The following is a 26,733-nucleotide window of genomic DNA, read 5'->3' as shown; positions in this document are numbered from 1 at the left end:
AAGAAAGGAGGTAAGGATCCAGAAAATAGTATTGACCAGAAGGAAAAGGAAGATACTGCACAAAAACTAGAGCGGAGAAGGATCTGCATTCTTGAAAATCTGGGGTGCTAAGGAAAGGTTAAGAAGGAAAACAAATGGAAATAGGTGAGAGGAAACCCAGGAGGCAGGTTGTGACAGGTCAAGTGAGAAGATGAGAGAAATCTAAGGAAGGTCTCTTGTGATAAGAAAATGAGGAGAAAATATTAGGAGGAAGAGGGGGAAAGGAGAATGAAACGTTTACGTCCATCTTCATTGACCTGACATAGATGAGCAGTCTTCCTGTTCTCCAAGGGTCTCAAGCACCAACAACCTCTCAAAAGGAAGGATACCTCCCTGCAAAATGAACCTGAAAAGCATGCAGCATCCAAACTCTGTAGACATTAAGAAGCTGCCAGGCTTGTCTGTCTGCTTTCCCATACTGTTTCTCCAGCCCTGTCTCTGTTCACATGGCTGACACTGGATTTGCTACAAATAGAAAATCTATCTCCTCACATGCTTGACCCCTCTACTCTAGTCTTTCAAAACATTCTTGACTCCAAATATTTTTCTAGGCTGGATCTCCAGTCTCCTATCATGGCCTCTGTGAGACTCTAATGTTGTATGTGACCATTTCTTCTGAGAAGAAAAGGAAGAAGAGAGTGTCTCCAAGGGCAAGCAGTCTCATGAGAGAGACACCATTTGTTTCAGTAGACATACCAAGCTTGGATTGGGAGCACGACAGTGCCAGCCAACATGCCATGGCATGTCAGAGAGCACATCTGCCTCCTCACTGCCCCATGGGGAAACAGTCTCTTTATAAAATTAGCTTAAAAACTTGCTCTGGGAAGGGAGCCCAGTGCTGAGCAACAGAGAAAAGCAAGAGTGAAACAATCTTCCTATTATAACTAAGAGATTCAAGGGCTAGGGGAGGGGGTGGGCAGAAGGACAACAAACTCCTCAGGGAAGAGCTTAAAAACACATTTTTGGGATTTTGATTCCCACCTAAAACAAGGTTTTGATGCCAATCTCTGCTGCCTTTTGTCCTCACACTTTCCCCACGGTGTCCCTGGTGCTGGTGAGGGATGGCCCTCCACTGGTAGTGCTGCTTTGTTGCTCACCTCTGTCATGATGCTCACAAGCAAGGGTGGACTAGTGAGAGGCCACGAACTGCCTCAGACTGCCAGGGATGCTGATCTGACTGCTCTGCTTCTTTACTTGCATTTTCTCCTATCCAGGCTCACAGTGTCCACCCACAGCAGACAGTGGTGGCACAGCTGAAATCAGAAGAGAAAAAGACCATGAAGTTTTAAACAAAAAACTGCAGAGGAGGTTGTCCACGGTGCACAATCAGAGGAAAAGGGTGACAACTGGGAACAGTAAAGCACCCAAACTGCTCTGTGGATGGTAACACCATTAGGACAGAGACATACTCTCATTTTGTACAAAAGCTTGCACAGTGGGAGTCTGACAGACACCTTGTAAACCATGAAGTATAAATACATTGCATAAATAATGAATAAAATTAATAAAATCCAAAGACTGCTTCCTTTGGCACTTTATCACAGTCTTCATACCCAAGAGATCTCTGTTAATCTTCAGACTGTTCAAAGCACAATGACAATTCCATGCTAGACAGCAAAAGTAGGATAGCTTTAGATTAGCAGTATAAGGCAATATTTTTAATAGTGCAAATGATTCTCTGTCAAAATGAGCTATTTAGAGATGTGCTGAAAGCTCCAGTATTTCCGTTCTTTAAATTAGGAGGTGCTTCTTAATCTTACAACAACTACAAAAAAAGAGTTCATGTTTCAACTGTAATGGTCTTTGTTTTACGGATTGTCAATTAGTCAGAGCCACAACAGTTCTTACCCACCTTAAGTCTGTTTTGGACAGGGAAGTTATCCACTTACATGCTCTTCTTCTAGGTATTAATATTGATTTTTTTACTATTTGTTTTGTTTTATATTTTCAAAAGTGCAGTGTGATTCAGTCAATGCTGAGAGCTTGCCGTGCTACATGCTGCCCAAAACAAGGCGTGAGACAGCTCCTGACAGTCTGCATTGACAAAAGACTGGTGAGTGGGAACAAAATTAGAGGTACAGGCTTGTTAGGCTTGCATCATCTCAGAAGAGGGAAGGAGAAAGCCATAACCCTTGAGAAAGCTAAACCTGCTGGCAGGATCCAGAAGCTCTAATCAAGTGGCAAAATAGCAGCCACACCCAGGACTGCCTGTCTCCAGAATCACCACTGTGTTTTGGAACCAACAAGAAGTAGGAGGAGTGAGATGTTCTGCATTAAAGGTTTGGCCAGACCTGATAGATGGATATGAGGCTCCAGCTGCTCCCTAGCTCCAGCACCCTCTGTGCCGCTCGGATCAGCGGTGGAGATGCCCCTATGGAGCCCAGTCATCCCAACAGCCATAGCAGAGAGGCAGGCACCACAAGGCTGTGACTTGCACCACACTACACAGCAAGGTGAGGATGAGATGACATCCTCCAGATGTGCCTCTGTTTCTGCACCCGCTTTAAAATGAACCCAGGATGTCCATAGCTGGTCAGACAAACCTCAGGCAGGATCTAATGTACTCCTGCCCCCACAGACACTTAGCCCATGAAAAATAAATTACGTTGGCTGTGTGAGAGAGTAGTGAGCAGCTCTTTCTCCATTCTCATTTCAGGCCTTGACTTGCTACGGAAATACATATTGCAGCTGCTGCTAGGCGTAAACGTAATATCATATTTTCCACATATGTTCTTCTTGGCCAGTACTGCCTGGGGAAAAATTCAGATGTGAAAAACATGATCACCAGTCTCAGGATCCTGTCACTACCATGAGTATAGGGCTCTGATTCTGCCCTTTGAGTTCACAGAATAGCACTGGTGCATGACAACCAGGACAAGGTATTTCCTCTAAAATAAAAAAAGCAGCAGTGCCTTTAGTCACATCAACAGCAGGGTGGAAGGAAGTACTGGCCTCAAATTAGACCTCTAAACAAACAGGTGGCTGTTGGGATTCCAGGTTAAATTACAAGTGCAAAACCCCTGAGGAAAGGTAATTTTGTCTCTCTCTCTTAAGCTCAGTTCAGCACCTAGAAGATTGAGGTTTAGATCTTATCTCCATCAGGAGGCAGAAGAGGTTTGACCTCACACCTGTAAGAGCCAGAGACAGGAGTCACTGTCCTCCTGCCCTGGGCTGCTTGCCATTGAATTTTGCACAAATAGCCAGAAAGAGAATCACCTTCTGCCCTTTAGTTCTGTAGTGAAAGCACAAGAGGAAGAGTCTCACAGTCCAGCCTGGACCACTCTGCTTACAGTCCCTCTGAGCAGCAGCCCCTGTGCCTGTGCCATGACATGGTGCTCTCAATCTCCTCTGCACAGCAGCCAAAGGAACCAGAACTCTCTTGAGTGCACCCCCGCCTTCCAACCTCCCTCCAGCACTAGGCCTGCATAACCACTCCCGTGTTCCTAACTGATCATCCTTACACCTGATGGGAGGTGCTTTGAAGTCTAACAAGCACGGACTACAGAGCTCATAGCTGGTAAAGACTGCAGGAGCTGGAGTTGCTGGAGTAGCTGGAGTAGGCAGGCTCCAGCACAAAGAAAGCTTGAAGGGGGGGAGAGATGTAAATAGTGCAGCACATTCATCACACGCCAAACATTCCTATGCAAGCCCTACCCCCACAGGCACCAGCTCTGTCTTCCCTCCACAGCTGTTCATGAACTGCTGTGCTCTAGTGGCTGGGACTCCCCAGCAGTGGGGTGCAGGATCTTGCACAGGACCAGGAATCCTTCCTCTACTCCTGCTTAATTTTTTACCTCCAAGGATAGCAAAGCCAAGTTATTAGGGGCACAGTTAGATAGTATTGGATAGGAGCAATGAGGTCAAGCTGCTCAATGTGCATGTTTTTGCAGGGACAGACATGAGATGTGGCTGCTTTCACCATGCTCATGGCAGGCAACTGGACAAGGAGAACAGGAAAAGGGAGGGAAATGCAATTACTAATCCTCAATAGCAATGATACAGAAACAGGCAAGGTCTTGCTAACATGAGGCACGTCTGCAGAGGCATTTGCAGCACACACACCTTGGTGTGCCCCAAGTCTTCAGGGGAGCATGCACTGCCCTGTTCAAAAGGCCTCCTGCTTACACCCACAGTGGAGCTCCATGTTCAGCTGAAGGAACTGGGCACCAGAAATCCTGAACCAACCAATTCTGCTAATTGGGTTTTGATACTCCTAACCAGCACTGACCACTTAAACTTCAACTGAACCCCTCCTTTCTTCCTGCACAAATCACAAAACAGAGATCAAAACCCAAGAAGGGAACAAATTTTGCCAGGCCAGTGTCATCCATAAGTGGCTTCAGCCAAGGTTACTGATCTCGTAGGAGAAGCCTCGTTAGTCTGGGTCCCACAACAGGACCCATTTTACAAGTCTTGCTCAAATAGAGGTGACAGTTCTCATGCGAAAATTAAATGTCAAAGCCCTGTGGGCTTTGTAATATAGGAAATCAAATCTCAGAGCCTGCATTTAAATGGGACATTACATCTACAAGTTGCAGAGGAAAAGCCTTTGGTCCATTATTTGTAGTTTTATAAAAAGGGAAATGCATAAGACTTGGGGAGAGGGGGTGACTTTGTCAAGATCCCCTGGCTAGTGGCAGTGCTAGGAAGAAAATACCTGTTTTCTGAGTGCCAGCCCTCTGCACTGAGAGTTTGAAAGAGCCTCCCTTGAGAACTCAGCAGCTAAAATACTGTGAATTTTCAATCAAGAACTGAAACGAAAACAACCTGGTTGAGCCCACTTACGGGGATTTCATTGCTTTTCAAGCTCTTGTTCTTTGTTTCCATCTGAATCAGGATAAACTGACTTCTGCCCACATCTGAAAGACACAATGCAGCTGGTTAAAACTATTCCAAAGCCAGAGTGGCCTCATTACTGGGCAAAGCCTTTGCACAGTGTGCTAGTTCAGTAAATAAAGGATAACTAAGGATAACTAAAGGTTATCGCAGTGGTTAAGAGAATTCACTGCAGGCTGATACCAGCTTAGGTAGGAATATGTTACATTCATGTGGCATCTTTGGAGGCAGTGGAAATTGATCCTATGGCTGACCTTCTTTTCAATTGTTTTGAGGACTGCACTACTGAGATGTTGCTGGAAAGAAACCTGAATTATGTTTTAAATTGTTCAGGATGACATATAGCTGTTCCACTTTTCTTATAAACTCTTCCTTGCGTTCCTGGTTTGGAGACTGGAGATAAATAAGGAGATTGTGTGCTTCCACACTGGCTTCTCTATACCTTAGAGCCCTGTTTACAAAAAGTACTCATCTGCATCTTGAAGCTTCCAGTAATTGAAATTTTAAATCCAGAAGGACCTCATCTAACTTAACCTCATCTTTGGAACATAACTACTTACGTAGTTTTATGTTGTAAACTCCACATCTTCTGCTTGTCTTTGTAAATTACTAATGAAATATAGAGCAGGATTTTCTGGGATTGCCCAAGCAAGGGAGTGAATCATCTCCCAGAGGAACCTGTCACTGCCCACCGAACAGAAAAAGGGCCCTAGAGATTTCCCTAGACTAGATACCTCGCTTACCTGGAGCCGTGTGAGAGTAATCCTAAAGTTAAGGGAGAGATGCACATAAACTGAGGACTGATTCAGACAGAAAACATTGATAAAGCATTAAAACATTAAAAAACTTACAGAGAAATATGTGTACCTGCTCCTGATGCTATTGCTAAAAGTTATATCTCTTACAGAGACAAGGTCATCTCCACTCCACCCTGCCTAACAAACTCACTTGTGGAATACTTCACTGGTTTCTTTATTCCACATCTACACAAAGAGGGAGGTAAAGTGAGCAGATCAAAAGCCAGAGTCCCTGTGGTACATGGACAGCCAGCCCTTCCTTCCGTATAACACTGGTTTTTAAAATCTGGGCACTGTACTACTGAGACTCCTCCCAGCCAGACTGAGTCATTGTCAGCCAGCATTAAGGAAAAGATAAAATTAGCTTAGCTATTAGAAATGTTTGGTTAATAAATAAAACAGTAGGACAGTTTTGCTTAACAGTGGATGCAACCATAGACAGAGGTATGTCATGGCTGCTTGCCTGGATGTAAATAGTGCATGGCTAAAATTATTTGCTTTGTCCAAGCTCAAAAAAATCTCTTCAGTAGAAACAAGAGAGCTTCCATGTAGCTGAGTATGCATCCAAGACTGTGAGTCCAGAGAGCATTAGTTGTGTGTGTCTTGGGGCGCCACTCCTTCCTGCAGCACCCTCCCTTCCCCAAGTCCCTGAGTGCCTTTTGGCTGACATCACATCTCACGTTGGAAAAGCACTGGGATCTCAGCAGAGAGCTGCGTGTGTGGGGAAGCAGACAGAGGAAGACACAATAAACAGAAGATGTATTCAAAACCAGTATGTTGGACCTGCAGCACTGGTCTGGCTCGTTTAATGGCTGGCTGAGAGGCCACAGTCTGCGGTGTCTGATGAAGGTCACCATTGCCTCGGGGAGGATCCAGATCAGGTCCTCATCCTGTGTCTTTTCTTCCAGGGAATTCCTTCTCATTCCTGGGATTTTCCCTCTGTGGTGAATAGGTCACAATGTGTCTCTGTTGCCACAAAGCAGGAGTTTGCAGCTGCTAAATACACCCTGGACTGGAGTACTGAAGGCACAAAAATCCCAGCAGCCCAGGGAATGGAAGCGAACGGAGCACAGAAGCAGAAAGCTGGAGAGACGGTGCAGTGGGAGGCGTCAGGGCAGAGGTTACAGGCTGGAATGACTTTGTGAGCAAAGAGAAGCAGCAGTAAATGGTATTTACTGTCCCACGGCAGGCAGCAGGGAAGGTGTGACAGAGAGCAAAGAAAACAAGATGGCCTCATCGGAAAGCAGCCCCTGCTGACTCACCGACTGAGTCACAGCCTAGCCCAGCTTCTACTCTTTTTCCAATCAAGGAAACAGCAACTTCCCACAAACTTATTTTAGGGCTGGTTCGGATGCTGAGCATTCCTGCACCAAGTTTCTAGTCTTGACAATCCCCTGTGCCCTTCCATATCTGTTTCCCAGCAGGAGGCACAATCCTTCAAAGCACACAGTGTCCTGAGGTAGGAAATGGTGCTGTGGTGCTGTGGCCTCTCCAAAGCAGAAACAGGATTTTCAATTTACTGCTGATCAGCCATGCAAGCTGTGCCTCAGATGGCCAAAGACAGGCTCTCACGAGAATGGAGAGACAAGGGGAAGATTCAAGCTGGGAGGTTTCCATTCTGGCACTGAACCTCTGCCCTGCTGGGGAAAATGCTCACCTTCAGAGCACTGCTTTGAAAGAGAAGATTGCTCATCCTCCTACTGTACTTTAAGGGTGGGAAGAAGACAGCCTACAGTGGGAGACACAAAAACTCAGGAATTACAACTTCTTCAACTAAATTCCTTTCTGGATTCAGAAAAAGTCAGTGAAAATCAACAGGTAAGAGTAATGCTATAGATGGAAGAAAGGGAAACCAAAAGCCAAAGAATACACATCAGAAGATGTCAAGAACAGAAAAATTACACAGGAAACAGGAAAAATCCCTACACTGGCAAGGCTAAAAGGGAGTTTTTAAAGTCCATTAGGAACATAAGCAATCTTCATAACACTACAGGCCAAGAAGTAGATGAGAAAAACATTAACAAGGCTCCAAACAGGCATAATATTTTTATAAATGTTTTTGTTCTCTTTCAGGACATGATATCTTTTGCAGTCTTGCCATGATCTCAGAGAAGGACCAGCACTTTGGTGAGACCTACATCCTAAAGCACTGGGATAACCAAAGAATCGCCCCAAACTGGGCCAAGAGACACTTCAGAGGCAGAGTCAGAGAAGTGGGTATTTGCTTTATTCGGCACCAGGTGCGTGGGGGTTCGCTCCTCCAAACACACACTCACGGCACAGTATTATGGGTAAAATTCATGAATAGTCATCACATTCCTTGGGATAGGAGTGGTTATACAAATTAGTTCTTGGAAGTCATTAGTATCATTAGCATATGTCTCACACATGCATGATGTATCCCGGTGTGACCGGTGAGGAAGGCTCAGCGGTTTCTGTGTTGTTTTCAAGTAAATTCTTGTTCCTCTTATCTTGACAAGATTAAGATGAATCCTGCTTCTTAGGTTTTGTGATGAACATTTGCTGTCTCTTAATAGTTAACTGTGCTTATGTGAGTTAAGTATCGATCAGCCTTATCAATCTCCTGGTGTGATCAACAAGCAGCTACAAAATTGCACTGAGAATGTCTACAGGTACCAGAAACACTAGCTAAGAGGCTCTGCTAGTGACACCAGCAAAGGATTTATTTTTAAGACCGATGTCTCTAACACAACCAAGTATGTTTATGTGTTGCAGCTCAGAGACTACATGACATTTTCTAATCCAGAAAATGATAACCTTGAGAAGGATTCAAGAGTCACCACGGACATGTACCTGGATTCAAGCCCCCAGTGCTGTGGTGTGGGTAAAAAGGCCGGTGTGATCCTCAGATAAGCAATCACATAGAAAGCTGTGGGAGGGAAGCGGCTGTATCTCCCTAGTTTGCATTGATGGAGCTGATGCTGAAACAATTCTTATATTTTTGTTGTTGATAAATTGGATAGAGTGCAAGAAAAAGTCCTCAAATAACTGATGTGAGGAAGAAAGCAATCCTAAGGTTAGAAGAGCCCAGGCTGCTTACTTTATTCAAAGGCAGCAGCAAAACTAGATTACAAAGTATAAATACCTAGTGAGAACACAGGCTTTTAAAATTACCACAGAAAGGCACAAAAGGCACCCGTGGTTGGAAACAAAGACAACTGATATTAAAAATAAGGTGCAGTTTTATACTGTGAGTATAACTAATCACTGGAGGAAATGAACAAGGGAAGTGGTGACTTCTTCTGTTTCTCATGTTTTCCATGCAGTACACAGTACCTTTCTAAGAGTTGCCACAGCCAAATTGCTCAGCAAAGATTGGAGCAGCCATGGGAAGGGGGAAGATCTGGGGTTTTGTTATTGCCTGCTTGTTTACACTATCTGATGGCATTTTAATGCATAATCCAGGAACACAGGAATTCACACCTTTACCACTGAACTTGACTGGTGTCTCCTTCTACATCCCTGCTCTTTGGCGGAAGTTTAATCCCTCCCCTTATACTTGCCTAGTCAAAAACACAGGGAGAATGTCCCTAAATGTCAAAGCCTGCCTGGTGGGGCAATAATTCTCCATATGCAGGGTGAGCCCTGCATGGGAAAGAGCTCTGTGATGTGACCCAGAGGGACTGAGAAGTTGATGGTGATATTGATGAGAGCGGACATGCTCTGAGAATAATTACTGAACGAAGGCTCTCTGAGCACTTGAGCTGGGGAATAGACCAGCTATTTTTGTTAGGGCCTGGAGACAATATGGTGCTAAACTTCTTACTCCTAAACTAAATCCAAACAAGTTTAAGATTGGGAAAACCTCTTATCTTAATGTTTAGAAATCTTTAAACCCAAAAGTTGTGGACCTGTGAAGGTTAAGTGCCTCTGCAACAAAACTGAGTAGGTATTTTTAGGAATCATGACTCAGGCACCTCCACTTCACCAATATCCTTCTTTAGTGCTCAAATCTTCTAAGGAAATCAAGCCCTTGACCATAAAACACATCTTCACAATGATGCACACAATCTGGGGGAAGGGAAGTTCCCCGGGGAACAATTTTGGCCAAAGACACAAAGCCATTCCTTTACTATTTGAAGATTCTTCTAATCTGTTTAGAGCAGGGATTGTGCTAGTTTTTAACACACAGTGGAATGCTTGCCTTTTCCTCTAGCCCAAGAGCAGGAGAGGTCCCTTCATTTATTGAGGTCTTTAATCAAGGCTTGATACCTTCTGCCAGATGGATATTAAAACTGAACATTAGGCACTGCCTTCAGGACATGTTACTGAGCAAAACATAACATTCTGCTCCACCACAACAGCCAAATTATCATAATCAGCTAATTATAATCATAATCATAATTAGCATAGTCAGTGCCTCTTGATTTAAAGTCCACAGATTTATAATCTAGGAATAACACCCACCATCACAGAATGATGCATTCAGTTCGGGCTGTTGTGATGTGTAGCCCAACAACACCAAATTCCTTAAGCCAGATTTCTCTGCAAGGTTTGATCTTGAGTTTAAAGTGCCTGTAGTGGAAGAAATCGTAAACCCATTTTCACAGGGTGCCAATAGAGGCTTGAAGATGAGAAAACACACTGCTGGATACGTGGTTACTGACAGGTAACTTGGGATATGACACAGTAATTAGTGCTACTATTTACCCAACTTCAGAGTGAAGCTTAAGTTGCTTAAAATAATTGGTTTCTTTCTATACTAAAGGCCACTTCTTCCAAGTGCTTTCTCTGATGGCTCGTTGACGCAAAGGGTGCAATTTCCATCGTTGCTGTAGCTGCCTGGATAGCAATATCTGTGGGACCTCTTGTGGGCTCTCTTCTAAACTGCGTGTTGGGTGTCGAGTTCTCAGGAAAATGTTTCCGTGTTAATTTGTAGCTATATCAGAGACCCTTTAGTTTCACATGCCTTGGTGTGGATTCGCAGAACCTTGATAATAAAGTGCACCTAAAAGGAACGATAAGCACAGGAAGGAGCTGCAGTTTAAGAGGGGGAATTTAATTCCTTAGTGATGGTCGTTCGTGCTTTGGCTTCTTTACACAGACAGCAGTGACTATAGAATCATAGAACAGTTTGGGACGGAAGGGACCTTAAACATAATCCTGTCATGAGCAGGGACACCTTCCACTAGATCAAGTTGCTCAAAGCCCCGTCCAGCCTGGCTTTGGACACTCCAGGGATGGGGCATCCTCAGTTTCCCTGTGCAACCTGTTCCAGCGCCTCAACACCGCCACAGTAAAAAATGTCTTCCTTCTGTCCAGTCTAAATCTATTGTATAAACACCTACACCATGTAAAGCAGTTCTTTGCAAGGAGGGCAGGGACAAGTCAAACATCGCTACCTTACAGTCAGACTTAGGCTGATGTTCCTAATACACACGCCCGAATAAAGAGAATACCTTAGGTACTCCCTTTTCCTCCGTCTGCCACTGTTTCTATCCTCCCCTATTATCTCCACAAGGCTCCCTGCCCCCCCTGCCTAACCCCGTCCCTCCTTGCCCTGACACCCGCACCGGGGGCGCCATCGCTACCGAGCGCGCTTCCGCCCCGGCACCGTCATGGCGGCCGCTCTCGATGGTCAGAGCTCCCGTCTCTATGGCCCGCCGCGGTGCATTGTGGGTGCCCGGCGGAGCTATGGTGGTGCTCTAGGGCCCGGCTGCGCAGGGCAGAGGAGGCCGCGGTGTGAGTGCTCGGGAGTGCGGCAGGGAGGCTGCGGGAGGGTCCTGAAGAAGGAGAGGCGGCTCTGGAGCAGGGGGTGTTGGGGGGGATGCGGGCCCAGCGAGAGGACGGGCTGCGGCCGGGCCCCGTGCTGCGATTCGGGCCCTCCCGGCAGGGCGCACCCCGGCAAGGCCAAGGCAATTCAGCTCCAGGCCGAGCTCGGTCACTCCCTCCTGGCCGATAACTCCTGGTAGCGCTAAAGAGGCTTCTTCGGGTATTTCTGAAACCTGAGAGGTTTCAGGTTGAGTCTGGGTCCTTTAGAGCCGAATACAGACTGATTTAGTCCTGTGAGGAACGGCTGAGGCAGCTGGGGTTGTTTAGCCTGGAGAAGAGGAGGCTCAGGGGGACCTTATCGCTTTCTACAACTGCCTGAAAGAAGGTTGGAGCCACGTGGGAACTGGCCTTTTCTCCCAGGACAAGAGGAAGTAACCTGCAGTTGTGCCAGTGGGGGTTTAGGTTGGACATGAAGAAGAATTTCTTCACCAAAAGGGTGATTAGACATTGGAATGAGCTGCCCGAGGAGATAGAGGAGTCACTGTCCCTGGAGGTGTTTTAAGGAAAGACTGGATTTTGGCACTTAGTGTCCTGGTTTTTTTCAGGAGGGGAAGGAGTTTAGTTACAAGACTGTATTGCTGGCTTTAAGGATGCGAGATCAGTCCCTGACTGGTGTTATTTACTTCACAAATGTAGCTTCGTATTTAAATTATAGTCCATGTATTGTCTTTCAAGCATATTGGAAAAGACATTATTTTGAAACCTGGATAGATTCTGTCAATAAAAAGCTACTTAAATTTTGGGCTCATGAGCTGAGTGACAGCTGATACACTGTAGTGGGACTTGTCACTGCTTTGACAGGTCCAGGAGCAATGTAGCTCCTAATGAGTGTCTTTCACTGTAAATTTTAGTAACAACTTGTTTTATCCCTTGATCCTGTAGGAGTGAAGATGACGACAGCAGCAAGGCCAACGTTTGAACCTGCAAGAGGAGGAAGAGGAAAAGGTGAAGGAGACTTAAGCCAGCTATCCAAACAGTATTCCAGCAGAGATCTTCCTTCTCATACTAAAATCAAATACAGGTTAGTATCATTTTTTGGGTGTCAGGGCAAAACAGGCTGGGAATGACTGTTTTGTTATGAGTACTACTCTTAAAATTTTCTCAGTATATGTTGATGTGTTTGACACTGAGCAAGGTCCAGAGATTGTGCAGCAGTGCTGAACAGGTGGGCCGAAAGTGATAGTCTCAAAAGCAGAACTAGGAGCTCAAACGCATTGCAGGTGACTTGGGGAGGTTTAATTTTAGTGATAATTTGTTGCTGCTTATGCACATGAATTATCAGGAGAAGATAAGCATTGGAGACTGAACATTTTGGGCAGTGAAGTGGAAAGTGAGTTGGCATTGGGACTGAGCCACAGGGAGTACTGTCACTTGCAGAGCAAGATGGGATGAGAGAAGTGAAGTTGAGCACATCTTAAAGGCAGGAAAACCACATCATGTATTTGGCAAAGGACTCTGTGGTGAGGGCATTAAGAGCAGGCAGGGGAGCCATGGACTAGCACTGGGGTAGTGGAGTGTGTTGGAAGAGCTGATGTTAAGCTGCAGGTGGTTTACGCAGGTCCTGGGAGAAGTTTCTTTAACCAGTGAGGAAGATAATGTGATCTTACTAATGTTTTCCTATGTCTGAAATGCATAATAAATCTTTATCTTTTTGAAAAAGTAAATAAAATCTGGAGTCAGTGTGATTGACACATTTAATTTTAATTCTTTCTAAAAATGCTCATTTTATCTAACTGATGTTACTCTTGTCAGTGAAATTACTGTTAAGGTTTTACTGTTGCACTTTTTTGTGTAGATGTGTGACTTGTCACCTCTTCCCTCTTGCCCTTTGGTTTTTAAGAGTATGTATTCATAAGGGAGTTGAGTGTTTTGAAGAATACCAAATAAAAAACACAAAAAGTGTTGTCAAATGCATTTTGCTGGGAAAATTGCTGGTGGTTTGTTTTCTAAACAAAAGTGGGGTTTGGAACACCAGTCTGTTGCTTTGGAAGAAGTCTGTGGAGACAGGTATGTATGGGAATATATCATATATGTTTTAACAAATCCCTCCTTTCGTGGGAGAGGGAGAGATGGATGGAGCATCAAGTGTCTTCTGGTCTTTCTCTCAAGTACCTAAAACAAAGTTGTCTTTGTTAAATTGCCAGGACTACATCACTGCAGGAAAAGTCCAGTGTTTCAATCCCATTCATGTTTGTTTGCATGGCACAGGGTTTGGGAAAATTTTGCAACTCTAACAGGGATTCCAAATTCAGGTTTTTAATTACAAAAGCAAATTAAGTACTTCATCATAAAGACAGGCTGTGCACACAATGTGTTTATAATGGCTCAAGTCTGGGTTTCTTCCAGGCACTCTTAACTTCCAGCACTGGGTTCACAGAGAGGTGAAAGAAATTGCTGCTTGTTTTTATTCACTAGTGCTTTTCAAGATATCCACAAAAACGTCAGCAGTCTCTAAGTGGAACTTAATGTGACTCAGATAAATGTAGTTCATTGCTTTTGCTGGTATGTTGTTATATAAAAGAGGGATGACCATGTATTTACAAGGTGTTTTCACTAAAGCTAGTGTTTTGTCTGTTCTCCCAACTTTTTTATTATTGGTCGTGGTCTGGTCTCATGGAGAAGAAAAGGTTTGTGAAAAAGGTGTTCTAGTCTTGGTCTTATCTGTAAGCCTTAAGGGACTGGGTTTGCAGCAGCAACTTTGGGTAGTACAACAATGAAGAAAGGTGACCATAATGTGTGTGGATGTCTACGGGGACACTGGGATTGGACTGCTGGAGAACAGAGTATTTCAACATAGTGACTACAGGCAGGTGTAGTCACCCTGTTTTGTAGGAATTTAAGTGGGGTCTTTTCATTCATTCAAGAGCCACCAGAAGGAGCACAAGCGTGTGGCGTGGCCGGTCTGTGTGTGCAATGCGTACGTACACAGGAGGGCTCTGCTGAAGAGAGAATAAACATACGTTTACATGGAACCCAGTTCTTGCTCCCTGTGCACCCCAGGATTTACTGGCCTCCCTGAAAAAATTGCTCCCAGCTGTAGACTGTCAAACTTCAGGCTTTCTCCCCTTTTGTTGTTTTAGACAGACCACTCAGGATGCTCCTGAAGAGGTGCGTAACCGCGATTTCAGAAGGGAGCTGGAGGAGAGAGAACGAGTTGCTGCAAGAGAAAAGAATAGAGACAGACCAACCAGAGGTAAAAACCAAGAAACAAAAATCTTAATGCCTTTGTGAAACACTGCTCTTGCGTGAAATTTGGTGCTGTAAGAAGTTTGCAGTTGCAGACAGCATGTCATGAGAGTAGAATTTAGGGTATTGGTCTGATAGTTCAGAACTGTTGACCTGCAAGGGAATGTCCACTGGCTTTCATGCTGGCTTCATGCTAGCAGAAATCTAGGCCAGCTGGTAGAAAAGCATGCCCAGCCAATACAGTATAATTGTAATGAATTGGCAACAAGTGTGTACAGCTACTAAAGGGCTTTTTTTTGTACTTGGACGAGCAAGACAGGAAGAAGGGGTAATGAGTCATCTTCTATTGCTACAGCACCAGTGTAACAATAAAATCTGTTTGAAAGTATGCGATTCTGTTCAGATATGGTGAAGTAGTAACACAATCAAAGATCTTTTTGAGAAATACTCGTTTTTAGTATTAAACTACAACCTATTGTACTTCAGGTTTAGGTGTGAAGCTATTGCATGGCTCTCAAATTCACAGAAGTAAGTAGATGTGGTTTGGACCAAACTAGCCAACAGTAATGCTTTGGGATCATCCTAAATGGGAACCTTCCAGTTGGATATATATGATAAGAACAGCTGTTTCTCCACAGCTGTTTTTTCTGCTATTTTTCGGCTTGAAATAATAATGATTTCAAAAAACTTCTGGAGGCCGAATTGTAAGTTTGGGCTGTTATTGCTGCTCTTGAGGCTACCTAGGGGGAGGAATTAACATGGGCATTAAGATTGAGAAGTGAGGGAAAGGTAAGCTTAACCTTGTTTCTCTTAGCCTGATTCAAGACAAATTGTGAAGATTTTTGCTTTCTGACATTAGATGCTGTTAAATGAAGTGACTTAGTCACTTTCTCTTTTAACTCTTACACCACAGAACATACAACATCATCATCTGTGTCTAAGAAGCCTCGGCTAGACCAGATTCCTGCAGCAAATCTTGATGCAGATGATCCTCTTACAGATGTATGTATCTTCTTTTCTGTCTTCTTTCCTTTCAGAACCCTGCCTTAAGGATTTGCTGTTCATGCAATATGTACTTTTAGGTCACCTAAAGATTTCAGACAGGTTCCAACTTATTTTCCTTCTACAGCTTCTGTACTGTGGTGAAAGTCCAGAGTGGTTCAGAGGATTCTGGTCCATGCTGTAATGGTATTCTTGGAAAGCACAAAAAAAATGTAGGAAACTGAAAATACCGCTTAGAGTATGGGGAATTACCACTGGGTTAGTAAGAGTTCCCCAGAGGTAGAACTGTTGAGATACCTGCAAATGACTGTCTGCATGAGCAAAAAAATGCTTGCCCTTGACTCTACTTCTTATGCTGACCTCTAGGAGTTAAGTCAAAGGCTTGACAGTAAGCTCAGGGGTTTTTAATCCTGTGGTATTTGGTCCCAGCAGTATTGGACAGAGTAATCAGGCACACAGAATGACTTGTATCACAGTGATTAGCGACTGGGGACAGCCATTCTCTAGAGTCTGTCAGTTACATAGCATTTTTAATTGCAGTCATCCCAAAAGCACAAACCTATTTTTCTCTCAACGTTACTGTAGAAGAGTAAAAACCTCATTTGTATTGTATTTGCTGCTACCCAAGTATTTCAGAAATCAGCCAGCAGCAAATTGTAGCCTTAGCTGGGCAGCCCATGGCCATTTTTATTACATTAAATGACCAAGCTGATTCTTGCCTTCCATTTGTTACTGTTAGGAAGATGATGAAGATGAGGACTTGGAAGACAGTGATGATGATGACACTGCAGCTCTTCTGGCTGAGCTGGAAAAAATCAAGAAAGAACGAGCTGAAGAACAGGCTCGAAAGGTAAAATCTCACACATTAAAAGCACCTGGTTTTGTGTACTGGTGTCTATTAACACTGGTGTGCCTTAAGTACTTGGGATGAGTGAGAACTGGTGAACAAAGTGCTGTTCAAACCTCCTCTCAGGTATGATGCATTTGTTCTTCTATCTAATAATTATTAAGACTTTTTTTCTTTATAAGGCATACTGAATGCTTTACTCAGTGAAACATTTTATTCACTTTTCCTATGCTTTGTAGGGGCAATGAGTCAAGATAATCTTGATTTCATGTGCAAGTCCTCTGAACTCAGCTATCATACCAAAGTATGTAGTGGCATTAGTGAGCTGCATGCAATCCAGTGTAATTTAGTTTGTTAACTAGCTTTTATGAAACAAGAAATATTAATTGTATTTATGAAAGAAAGATGTGTGATTTTTGATGCTGTTTCTTGTGGCTGCAGGTTTTATACAGTAGTTGTCCTTTCACAGCTTTGGTGCTGTGTTGCAAGGAGCACCAGTTTGAACTGTAAGACCAGAACTATTTCCATGTGATTATACACAGGCAAATTCATTTGATAAATGTCTCTGCAAAACCAGATAATAATACAGCAGTCTTTTCAGAAATGGGAAACTTAATTCACGGGTAGCTTTCATACCTCTCTATAATCTCTCTCTCTACAGACAGAAACACTGTGTTCTGCCCTTGAAAGGGGAAGGAAGTCCCTGTAGTTACAGATGTTTTCCTGTGAGTGGGATTAAATCCTATGCTGTTGATACTATTACCTCCTTGGTGTGAGAGAAATTGCTGGGATGGAGTGCATTAGCAAAATCCCTAACTATTGATTGGACTTCAGGGACTGTTTCTGGGAGTAGTCTGTGTTGTCAAACTTACCAGGTTTTAGGATTGTATTGGGTACTGGTTCTAATAATGTACTGCAACAGAATTTAGAGTCCAGGTATTTCATCTTCACTGCTGAAACACTCTGCTCTGATGGTGCAACAGAAGTAGTGGATATGTGCAGAGTTCCCTCATCTGCTTTTACGAAGTGCTTTCTTTTTTTGAGTAGGGCTTAAATGTTTTAGTGCTTTTGTAAAACATTGGTTCCTTCATCTGGAGTAGTTTTGTATGTTTTTGTAAGTATATTCTCCATTCCTGTAAAACAAAACAAAAATCCCTAAACAAACAAACAAAATACCCAAGCCACCTGTCACCTTTGTATAAACTAATCTGAGGTGGTTTTTTAGAACATGTTAAATAAACACGAGATGCTGATCAGGAGGCTAATCAAAGGCAGCTCTAACAATGTAATGCTTTAGTGCCTCTGAACTACTTGTAACCTTTCCTGTAGCTTAACATACACATTCATAGTTTAATGTCTTTCATGAGTGCTTAGCTGGCAGTGAACAGGGCAGAGCTTCCAGCAGACACTAGGAACAGCAAGGAGATGATTATGTTTTAACTGCTGTTGGCAGCGTTGTAGTTGCGAGCCTGTTCTTGCCTAACAATATAAAAATTTACCTTTAGACTCAACAAGGCCTGTAGCACCAGTGAGCTCTGCAGTTCTGCACTTAAGTACTATGGAAGGCTAAAAGCTGTACCATGCTGCTTCAGTGCAGAAATTGTGCTGTAGAAGACTGTTGCTACTTGACTGCCCATCTGGCCTGTGAGAGGTCTTCTACATTAAAGTGTGTCTGAAAGCATCTCTTGTCTCTTTGTCGAGGCGTTTGAGGCACATCATTTGAAGCAATGAAATTGTCTTTTGCAGTAACAACATGGTGAAAATTACTTAAAAAACACTGTCAAAAATTCGACCTCATATATTCCTATGTGAAATGTACTAAGATACAAATTAAGTGTAGCCATGTGTAGGAAAGATTTTGATCTCAGCTGTCCTTGCACAGTGCTTAAAATGAAAGCTTAGGTCTGTGTGGATTTTTCACTTTGCTTGATAGTTGAAATTATGCATCAAGATTAAACAGCGTAAATTGTCACATTTCAGTGTAGAAAACTTGCATTAGGAAAATAATTGTAAGTAAATTGTTAGTAAATAGCTCAGATAACCAAGTGCCTGCTTCTTTTATCATGTGTGGGAAGTAGGAACGTTATAATCTCTGTGAAATTCTAATTTTGTCACTAGAGGGTGCTGAAAGCCATGAAGTATTTGGGATAGCACTTGTTTTACTTTGCTGTCTCTTAACAGCAAATGTAATGTGTTACCTTCATGGATGTTCTCTTCACTCCAGCAGCAGGTTTTTAATGTCAAATGCTGTATGTATACTGAACAAAATTGTGTTATTCATTTGAAGTAGTGCCCACTATTGCACACTCAGAATCTAGACCTACAGTGTTCATCCTTTCACCGGTTGGTGTCAGGTAGGCTCTCTTTAAAATTGGCATCTTCAGTAAATAGAGGGTGCTCTACAGGTACTTGGAATTTTATTTTCTTGTGGTTTTTTGGGGAATAGGAAACTAAGATTATTTTGATGGAAAAAGTAAAAGCCAGAGTGGGGCACAGCCTTGGAAAGAGTCTTTAGGAGTAAGGGTCATCTTTGGAAAGACGTCTTATGTACGTTGGCTTTAGTGGTGCAATCTGTTTAGATTATGCCTTGTTTTCCATGTCTCTGACATAAGGTGTTAACTGGCAAAGCATTTTGGAGTTATTTTATATGAATTCATTTTCCCTTCAGATACCTGGAGTTTCATGTCACTATGTACTGCAAGCCATTTGACCTTGTATTAATCATTCAGGTGACTTCAGGAGAGCATCGCATGTAAAGTTTTACCCGTGTAGTTGCTGTTAATCCTAATCCATGTACAGGAATGCTTTACCTGCTGAAATGCTGCTGTCCACAGTAGAGAGCATGTGGAAGCCAGTGGCCAGGCAAGGGGAAACTGTGGAGTGAATACCTGTTCTCTCTTCACTCTGGTCATCATTCTCAAACCCCTTTGTTATGCAGGCAGATTAATGTGAACATCCCAGGGCCTTAACAAGATTAAGAGGGTAAACAACTGTAATGTATCCCAAACCTGTGCCGTATGTAAATTTTTCCCTGATACTGAAATTATTTTGATTTATTAAAATGCTAGTCCAGTTATTTCTGAGAGTTCATTTAGAGTAAACTGTATTTTTGTTAACAGTCTTCACTCATCACTTTTGTGTTCATTATTTAAATTGCCATGAAAGGAGAACGGCTCCTTTCCAAATGGTGGTGAAACAGCAGTTAAAAACAAAATATGAGAATCTGCTTTTTTACAGGACATCCTGTTCTCTGTTAACTTCCCTTATGGGTAACACCAATTTCCATAGAAGTCCTCTAAATCTAATTTTGACAATATTAATATTAAGAGGTTCTAATAGTTCGTCAGCCAAATAAGCAATTCCTCTCAAAGCTTGTTAACTTCTCAGAATGTTTAAGTTACCTGAAATTATGTAGAATCATTAAATAAATGCTATGAATGTTTTTTTAAAATCATTTGAGTGTGGGAGTCCTGCTGACTTTCTGTCTACATTTGTAATCTCAGATTGTATCTAGCAGACACTAAGATGACCAGGAAATTGTAGTTTTGAAAGCCATTTCTGTGGAATAATTCTAGGTCTGTATAAAACTGTGCAAACACAAGGTCGGTGTCTGTGTTAACCATCCATGGATAGGTTTCAGGAAACATTTCAATATTCTAAGTTAAGCTTTACAATGCTCTTGTTCTTCAGTTTGCCAGTGCTTCCTTAGAAAGTAAATTGAAATAATTAAAAAGAAACTTCAAACCATTGAGCAGCTGAATGTATGTGTGCAGTTCTAGCAAACCTGTTTTAATATTCATTAATTTTTTGCTTAGCTGAGAGCAGACTTAAAGTTTGTTTCCTTAACAGTTTTATTTCACCAAGCGTTTCTCTATAACTGCATGTATTACTTTACCAGTAGTCAGAGTAAATCTTAGCTCTGCCCCCTGTTTTAGCCGTGTCACAGGCCTTCAGATAAAAGATCAGAAAATGAGTCTTGATAGATACTAACCTTTTCAGTTAAATCTTAAGGGTCTGACTAAAACTAGAAGATCAAATCAGTGTTTAAGAAAGAATTTTAGTAAAGAGGCAAAAGCAGATGGCAGAGTATGTTTCTTCATACAGTGTTTGAGACATGCCAGGAACACTTAACCCTTGCCAGGAACTAATGATAACATCCCTTTCCTTGTGGATAAAATGACAACAAAGCTGCATGTGGATGCTGCTGTTGTGATTACTCAGTGCTCTTTGTTTTTGAAGTCTCAATGAATTATTTGAATCTCTGTGTTGCACAGAGTTAGTAACTTGCACAGGATCAGATAACTGAGGTGGATCTGTGCATTCTTGAATTTCATTCCCTGCTGCTAAAGGCAGTGCTATCATAGTTTGTCATTCAAAAATTCGTGTTTAAATCAGGTTATGCTTTTTTTAAAAACTTTTTTTCAACCTTCGATGAAATGTGGGTATTTCAGGTTTTCTTTCAGTTGCTCAACATCTATAAAAACTGTAGGATAACTGGCTTTAATACAATGGAGTCATATGGGGAATTTCAGCACTTTCTGTAAAAGTAATCTTGCTCTGTGCTAAGGGTAGGAACTATGCTAAAAATAAACATGGTGACAATGTTTTTCTTTCCTTTGCAGTCAGAAACAGATATGCCAAGGAAAGAAATTCCCAAGATTGCCTCGACCATTTAGTTTATCTGCCACTTTTCCAGTCCTCTGCAACTGTAGTTGACTTAAGTCAATGCAATTTTTTTGCTAGCAATAATCAGCTGTAGACAGAATTCAGTTGAGCCTGAAATGCCAAGTTGTTGGGGCCAGTGTACGAATTGTGTATCCCAGCATGATGGTGCAGTGGAGATGCAGTCAGTAGAGCCTGGAGTGTGGCTGGTCTCCTGTGTCATAATTTAGGGTGAGCACAAGAGCTGTCTTGGCTCCCTGTTGTATCCTCTAGGTCTCTGCCAGGATGTGAGCTCAGGTGCCTATGGGCCCATGTCTATCTGTAGGTGTCTTAACACAGAGATAAATCCCTCTTTTAGTCTTAAACTAGTTCTTGTAGTGTAACACTTCTTAGAAGTGTTATTTTGGCTTTGATTTTTTTTTCTATCGCCACATTTTATCACTTAATGCTTTTCTTTTTATCAGAAATCAAACTATGTCAGGCTGATTGAGGCTGAAGGATATATATGGGTTGTGTCAAAGCAGATAAAATTTAGGATGATGTGTAACATGCCTTTTAAAAATCTTAGTATAGAAAATTTGAATGTGCATCTGTGTGTAGGAAGTACATTGGAGTACAGTATGCATATTTTTTGTGATTCTTAATATTGACTTTATCTTTCTCTAGTGATTCTGAATATTTGCCATTCAAATGACGGAAGCTTTTGGCTTCTCTTTGTGCATGGTAAAGAGTGCTGGAATCATCAGCTTTGTAGGAACTGTTGAAATCAAATCTGAAATGGAGAAAGGGAGGGAAGAAGAATTGTAATTCCTCCTCAGAAGATGCTGGCTGACTCCAGTCAATTTTTGACCACTAAAAAACATCAAATGTGAAGTGCATACTTGTAGTTCTGTATATGTCAATGGTGTGTGGATGCATTTTCATACATCGTGAAAACCCAAACTAAAATAGTAATGTCTGCCCCAGATAGCATAATGCGTGATGCACAGGTTCAGAAACTTTGGACCATGTCTTAGAAGTTTGAGGGTGAGACTGTGCCATGCTCTGCCTGCCACCTTCAGAAGAGTTCACCTGGAGTCCAGCTCTAAAATGAGGAACTGCTGCATCTGTATAAACTTGGAAGAAGTTCTCTTCACAGAACTGTTTTTCAGCAGAGGACTATTAATTTCTTGCAATGATCTTAGTAGTGCTACCTTCTCTTGAATAGGAATTTTAGGTTTGTAGCCTTCTCATTTGCTCTCAATGTTTTTCCCAGGCCTGTTGTGTTTTCAAAGCCTCACTTTTAATGGAGCACTGCAGATTAAAGTTAATGGTGCAGAGCCCACCTCATTTTGGACAACACAGAGAACAGTTCACATGCTTGCATCCAGCTGTAAATTTGCTCATGGTCGTAAACAGTATCTGATCACCTCCTGGGAGGTACCTGAAGATCAGTACTGGGTTTCTGCTTGTTCCAGTAGCCAAGGTTTTGCTTGGTTTCAAGGCAGTGCTTTGCATGCATGTGCTGTATGATAATCAGAGGGCTGCTGGACTTCTGGTGAGAACACATGGCAACAGACTGCAGTGATTTGGATTTCATGGCTGTTGGCTACTCCATGTTATGGGGAAGGAAGATGGTAAATCAAAGGTTGGCATTCTGTGCAGAAGCAGCTGCATACATTTCTTGTCTCTGATCCACAGAGAAAAGTATCATTTGAGTTTATATTTCTAATATGGGAGGAAATTGCTGTTCCATATCAAATATTTTTGTTCTCCATGTGCCCATACTGACTGGGGTGATAATAACTGAAGTTGAACTGCAAATGTTGGATTTAGAGCTATTTGAAAGCTCAAAACCTTAGTTGATTTGTGTTAATAACTTCTAACTGCTGTGGTTTGTGTTACAGCTCCATGGATACAGTAGCAAGAAAGAGCAAGTTTTGCCGAGGCATATGTTTTAGTAAGGGCAGCTGTACTTTGTTTTTGAGCAATATGCCCTTTTGGGGAACTCTTTCCATCCCACTGGCAATTAATTGCAGCTGGTTCTACATTTTATTTGTGAGAAGCAGTGTAATGGTGTTTTTTCATAACTAAAATGTGGGTAGATTTTGAAAGGTAAAATCTTTACCAGTGATCCTGCATCATCTGGTATTCGTGTGTACATTAAATCAATGTTCTTAAGAAAGCTGAGGTATTTAAACAGAAAGTTTCATAGAATCACAGAATGGTTTGGGTTGGAAGGGACCTTAAAGGTCATCTAGTTCCAGCCTCCTTGCTGTGGGCATGGACACCTTCCACTAGACCAGGTTGCTCAGAGCTCCATCCAGCCTGGCCCTAAACACTTCCAGGCTTAGGGTGCCCGTCCAGAATTTCACATACCTGATCAATTTAATGGAAAAACATTGTAAATTGTAGGTAATAATAAATAACTTAGTATTGGTTAAATGCTTGAAGCTAGAGAACTCTGGCTAGCATCAGCATCAAGTTTAGCATTTAAACCTTGTAAACTCCAGCAGCAAGGACACTGCTTCTTTTGGGATCCTGTAGAAGTCCTCAGCAATTCATTTTCTGCAGGTTTTTTTTTCCCAGCTCGTGGAAAAGCCCCAACCTTGTGATCTCTTTGGTTTTAGTTTATATAATTTTTAAAAGCCATGGTTTGGTTCTCCTGCAGTGCTAATGAGGCTTCAGTTAATTTTTTAACCAGTGTCTTCAGACCATACTTCAGAGTAGGAAACCTACTTAGTCATCCAAATTTAAAGAATTACTTTTTTTTCCTACTGGTTCTTTCATCAAAGAACACTCCCTGCAATATTTGTGAAAGCTTGTGGAAAAATACAGTGATGTAAAATGAATATTAAACATTAATTTTGAAGTCTGTAAACACTTAAGTCACTAGATGTGCTAATAGAGCTTGGAAGCGTGGGCAGTGAAATTACTTTGTGTTGCTTGTAGTGCATTGCTTCACTTGGGCTTGAGTTACATGCATTTGACAGTACAAGGACAAGAAAATTCGTCTGCTTCTTAATATTGAAACTCTTAAATAGTCTTATGACAGCCTCAGTTCATTTCACTGTGGGGTTCTCAGTATTCTTTTTAATTTGTCCCTAGGGAAGTTGTAGTTGTAAAATCCAAACAGCTGCTGAAAATAGAGAAGTTTCAACATGCTGTATGGTTTCTTCTGTCTAGTGAATATTGTATGATGTACTCGCTTTTCTCATGAGGATAAAGAAAATCTTTTAATCTGTATACAGTTTTTAATGTAATACATATGTATATGGTAGAGCTAGAATTTAACTGAGTATTTGATGTCACATCAGAGCTAAATAGAGCAGATATGAGTGTTGCTAGTTTGACAGTTTATTAGCAAAGTTAAGCTCTTTAGTGTATCTCTGCTTCTATCCTTATTCTCCTCATATGCAAGTGCCAAACACTCTGAAAAGTCTGAGCTAAGAATTAAAGCTCCATCTGTGTGAGTGTTCAAAGCTAAATAATGTGTATCTCTACCAATCAGAGGAGAAAAGTGGCCTAGAAAAATAATACATCCATTTCTGGTTCTCAGGAACAAGAGCAAAAGGCCGAAGAAGAAAGAATTCGCATGGAGAACATCCTGAGTGGTAACCCACTGCTGAACCTTACTGGGCCAGCACAGCCTCAGGCAAACTTCAAAGTGAAGAGGAGGTACCGTGCAGTCTGTTCAGTGACACCCATCCCCTTGCTGACTCTCACTGTTCAGAGTCAGAAAATGTTATCACTGTAGCTGGTTTCTATTTCCTTCCTCAGATCTTGTCACAAGTGTGTAGGAGACAGGTTGGGATAGAAAAATAGTTCATCTTTGTGAAAGACTAAAATCTAATCCTAATGACTAGGTGTTCTGTAGGAGGGTCAAACTCTGTATATATGTTTTTGTATATTGCATCTAATTTTCATACAAGCTTACTGAAATTAAAAACTTTTGTTTTCAGGTGGGATGATGATGTTGTCTTCAAGAACTGTGCCAAGGGGATAGACGAAACAAAAAAGGACAAAAGATTTGTCAATGACACTCTGCGATCAGAATTTCACAAAAAGTTCATGGAAAAATATATCAAGTAGTACAGTTTTATGTGCGGTAGCGTGCAAGGACTTGGTAGGTCATGGTCATTCCCTCCCATTCCCTCAGAATTTAAGGCTGAATGTTTGGTCATGGATTCCCAAATGCTTTTCCAAGATCAGCAACAGCTTCATAATTAATAAGTGCTATGTGTCTGGAGGTTTTATTCCTGCATATTCTTTTCCTTTACAGTTTTAATTAAACCAGTTTGTGTCTCATGAATGTTTTTCTTTCTTCATGTGTGTTTACTTTTACTGTCCACCTTGTAAGTGGTAGAAGAGAGAACCTGATTTGCAATAAATACTGCTGATTGTTTAAATTGCTTTCCAAAATGCCCTGTGTTTGTAGTGATGGTGGTTTGTAACTCATGCAACTTTGATAAATCTCAGTATTAATCAGAGGTGAGGAAGAACTGAGTATGGTAAGCAGTGTGAACTGAAAAGAGCTATACTTTCTGTAGCAAACTGGACTTCCTCTTAAAAGCAAGTTAGTAACTTAGCTAATCTTCATTTTTAGTTTCTTTCTACTGTCAGCAAAGATACGGTTTTGGGGTGGGTCCAAGTTCTAAGCAGCTTTCCTACTTTCTGGGCTCTCTTGGCTCAGCACAGCTGGAACAATGCCATGTAATGCCTGGGGGAGCCTTGAGTGGGAAATGCTCCATGGAACTGTGGGGTTTTTTTCCCTCCTTAATAAACCACTGCAGTTCTTGATCCCTCAGCCACAACCCAGTGGCCACAAGGTTCAGTCTCTGTGTGTGTCCTTTAGTGGTAATAATAGCATTGTCAGAAACTTGCAAGTGTTTTTAATCAAACAAGTGATACCAAGGTACAACAGTCCACTTCATTTACTCCTCTAATGTCAACACTTAGGACAGTATAAAATATGAATGACTGCAAAAAAATCTAAAATGTGAAGGGTTTATTTTCTTCTATTCTACTCTCATCTCAGTTGCATTTGAAATCTTGGCCAAGCAATGCGCTCGATTGGAACGTAACAGTTTCAAAATGGAGTAGTTACCTCCCTGCCTGGGAGGTGACAGTAGCAGAACTCAGATGTGTTTATGTAAAATTCTTGCCCTTCTCTTTGCCTATGTTATGCTCAGTTGAGTTTGTTCTCACAGATGCTGTTTCTTAGTCTTATTTTCAAGTTCTTAATTTGAAAACTTACCTGATTTTCTTTTTAAGAGAGTAAATGTAGAGCACAATATTTCAGATTTTTGTTGGGCATGACTGGTATCCTGTAAAAGCTTTCCTTGGCTTTAGCTGTATTTGCCATCCTTTCACTAAGTTATGCATAGCATGCTAATGCCAGGAGTTCATACCCACATTTACTTGGAAACAAGATTTTCAGCATGCTTAGGGTCATGTGAGCTACTGGAGGAATACATGTTTGTGTTATTTCTGCTGCCTGCCTTAGATAGAAATGATTCTTGGGAAGCAGAAAAATAGGTGTAGTTTGTAATTCTCTTAAAATAAAGCTACTAAAATCTTAGTATATAGGCA

At 42.0% G+C, this 26,733-nt stretch overlaps 1 protein-coding gene across 1 annotated transcript; it reads left to right on the top strand.

Moving 5' to 3' along the window:
* Positions 1-11,307: 11,307 nt before the first annotated feature.
* Positions 11,308-25,453, top strand: CWC15 (CWC15 spliceosome associated protein homolog). The gene is made up of 7 exons (XM_082277744.1): positions 11,308-11,375; positions 12,348-12,486; positions 14,546-14,658; positions 15,565-15,653; positions 16,393-16,503; positions 24,701-24,819; positions 25,104-25,453. Exons 2-7 carry the CDS (start codon positions 12,356-12,358, stop codon positions 25,231-25,233), a joined length of 693 nt encoding a protein of 230 aa, XP_082133870.1. The 5' UTR covers positions 11,308-11,375; positions 12,348-12,355; the 3' UTR covers positions 25,234-25,453.
* The last annotated feature ends 1,280 nt before the right edge of the window (positions 25,454-26,733 follow it).

The sequence above is a fragment of the Coloeus monedula genome (assembly GCF_965178545.1).
Source record: "Coloeus monedula genome assembly, chromosome: 3".
Lineage (NCBI taxonomy): Eukaryota > Metazoa > Chordata > Aves > Passeriformes > Corvidae > Coloeus > Coloeus monedula.
Note: the sequence above shows the minus strand (reverse complement) of the source record. Positions and strands in the feature narration are given on the sequence as shown.

Excerpts from the sequence above, each read along its gene's own strand:
- CWC15 (XM_082277744.1), top strand. The coding sequence starts at position 12,356 with ATGACGACAGCAGCAAGGCCAACGTTTGAACCTGCAAGAGGAGGAAGA. Across the intron at positions 14,659-15,564 it reads TAGAGACAGACCAACCAGAG|AACATACAACATCATCATCT; the intron begins GTAAAAACCAAG and ends CTTACACCACAG. Across the intron at positions 16,504-24,700 it reads CTGAAGAACAGGCTCGAAAG|GAACAAGAGCAAAAGGCCGA; the intron begins GTAAAATCTCAC and ends TCTGGTTCTCAG.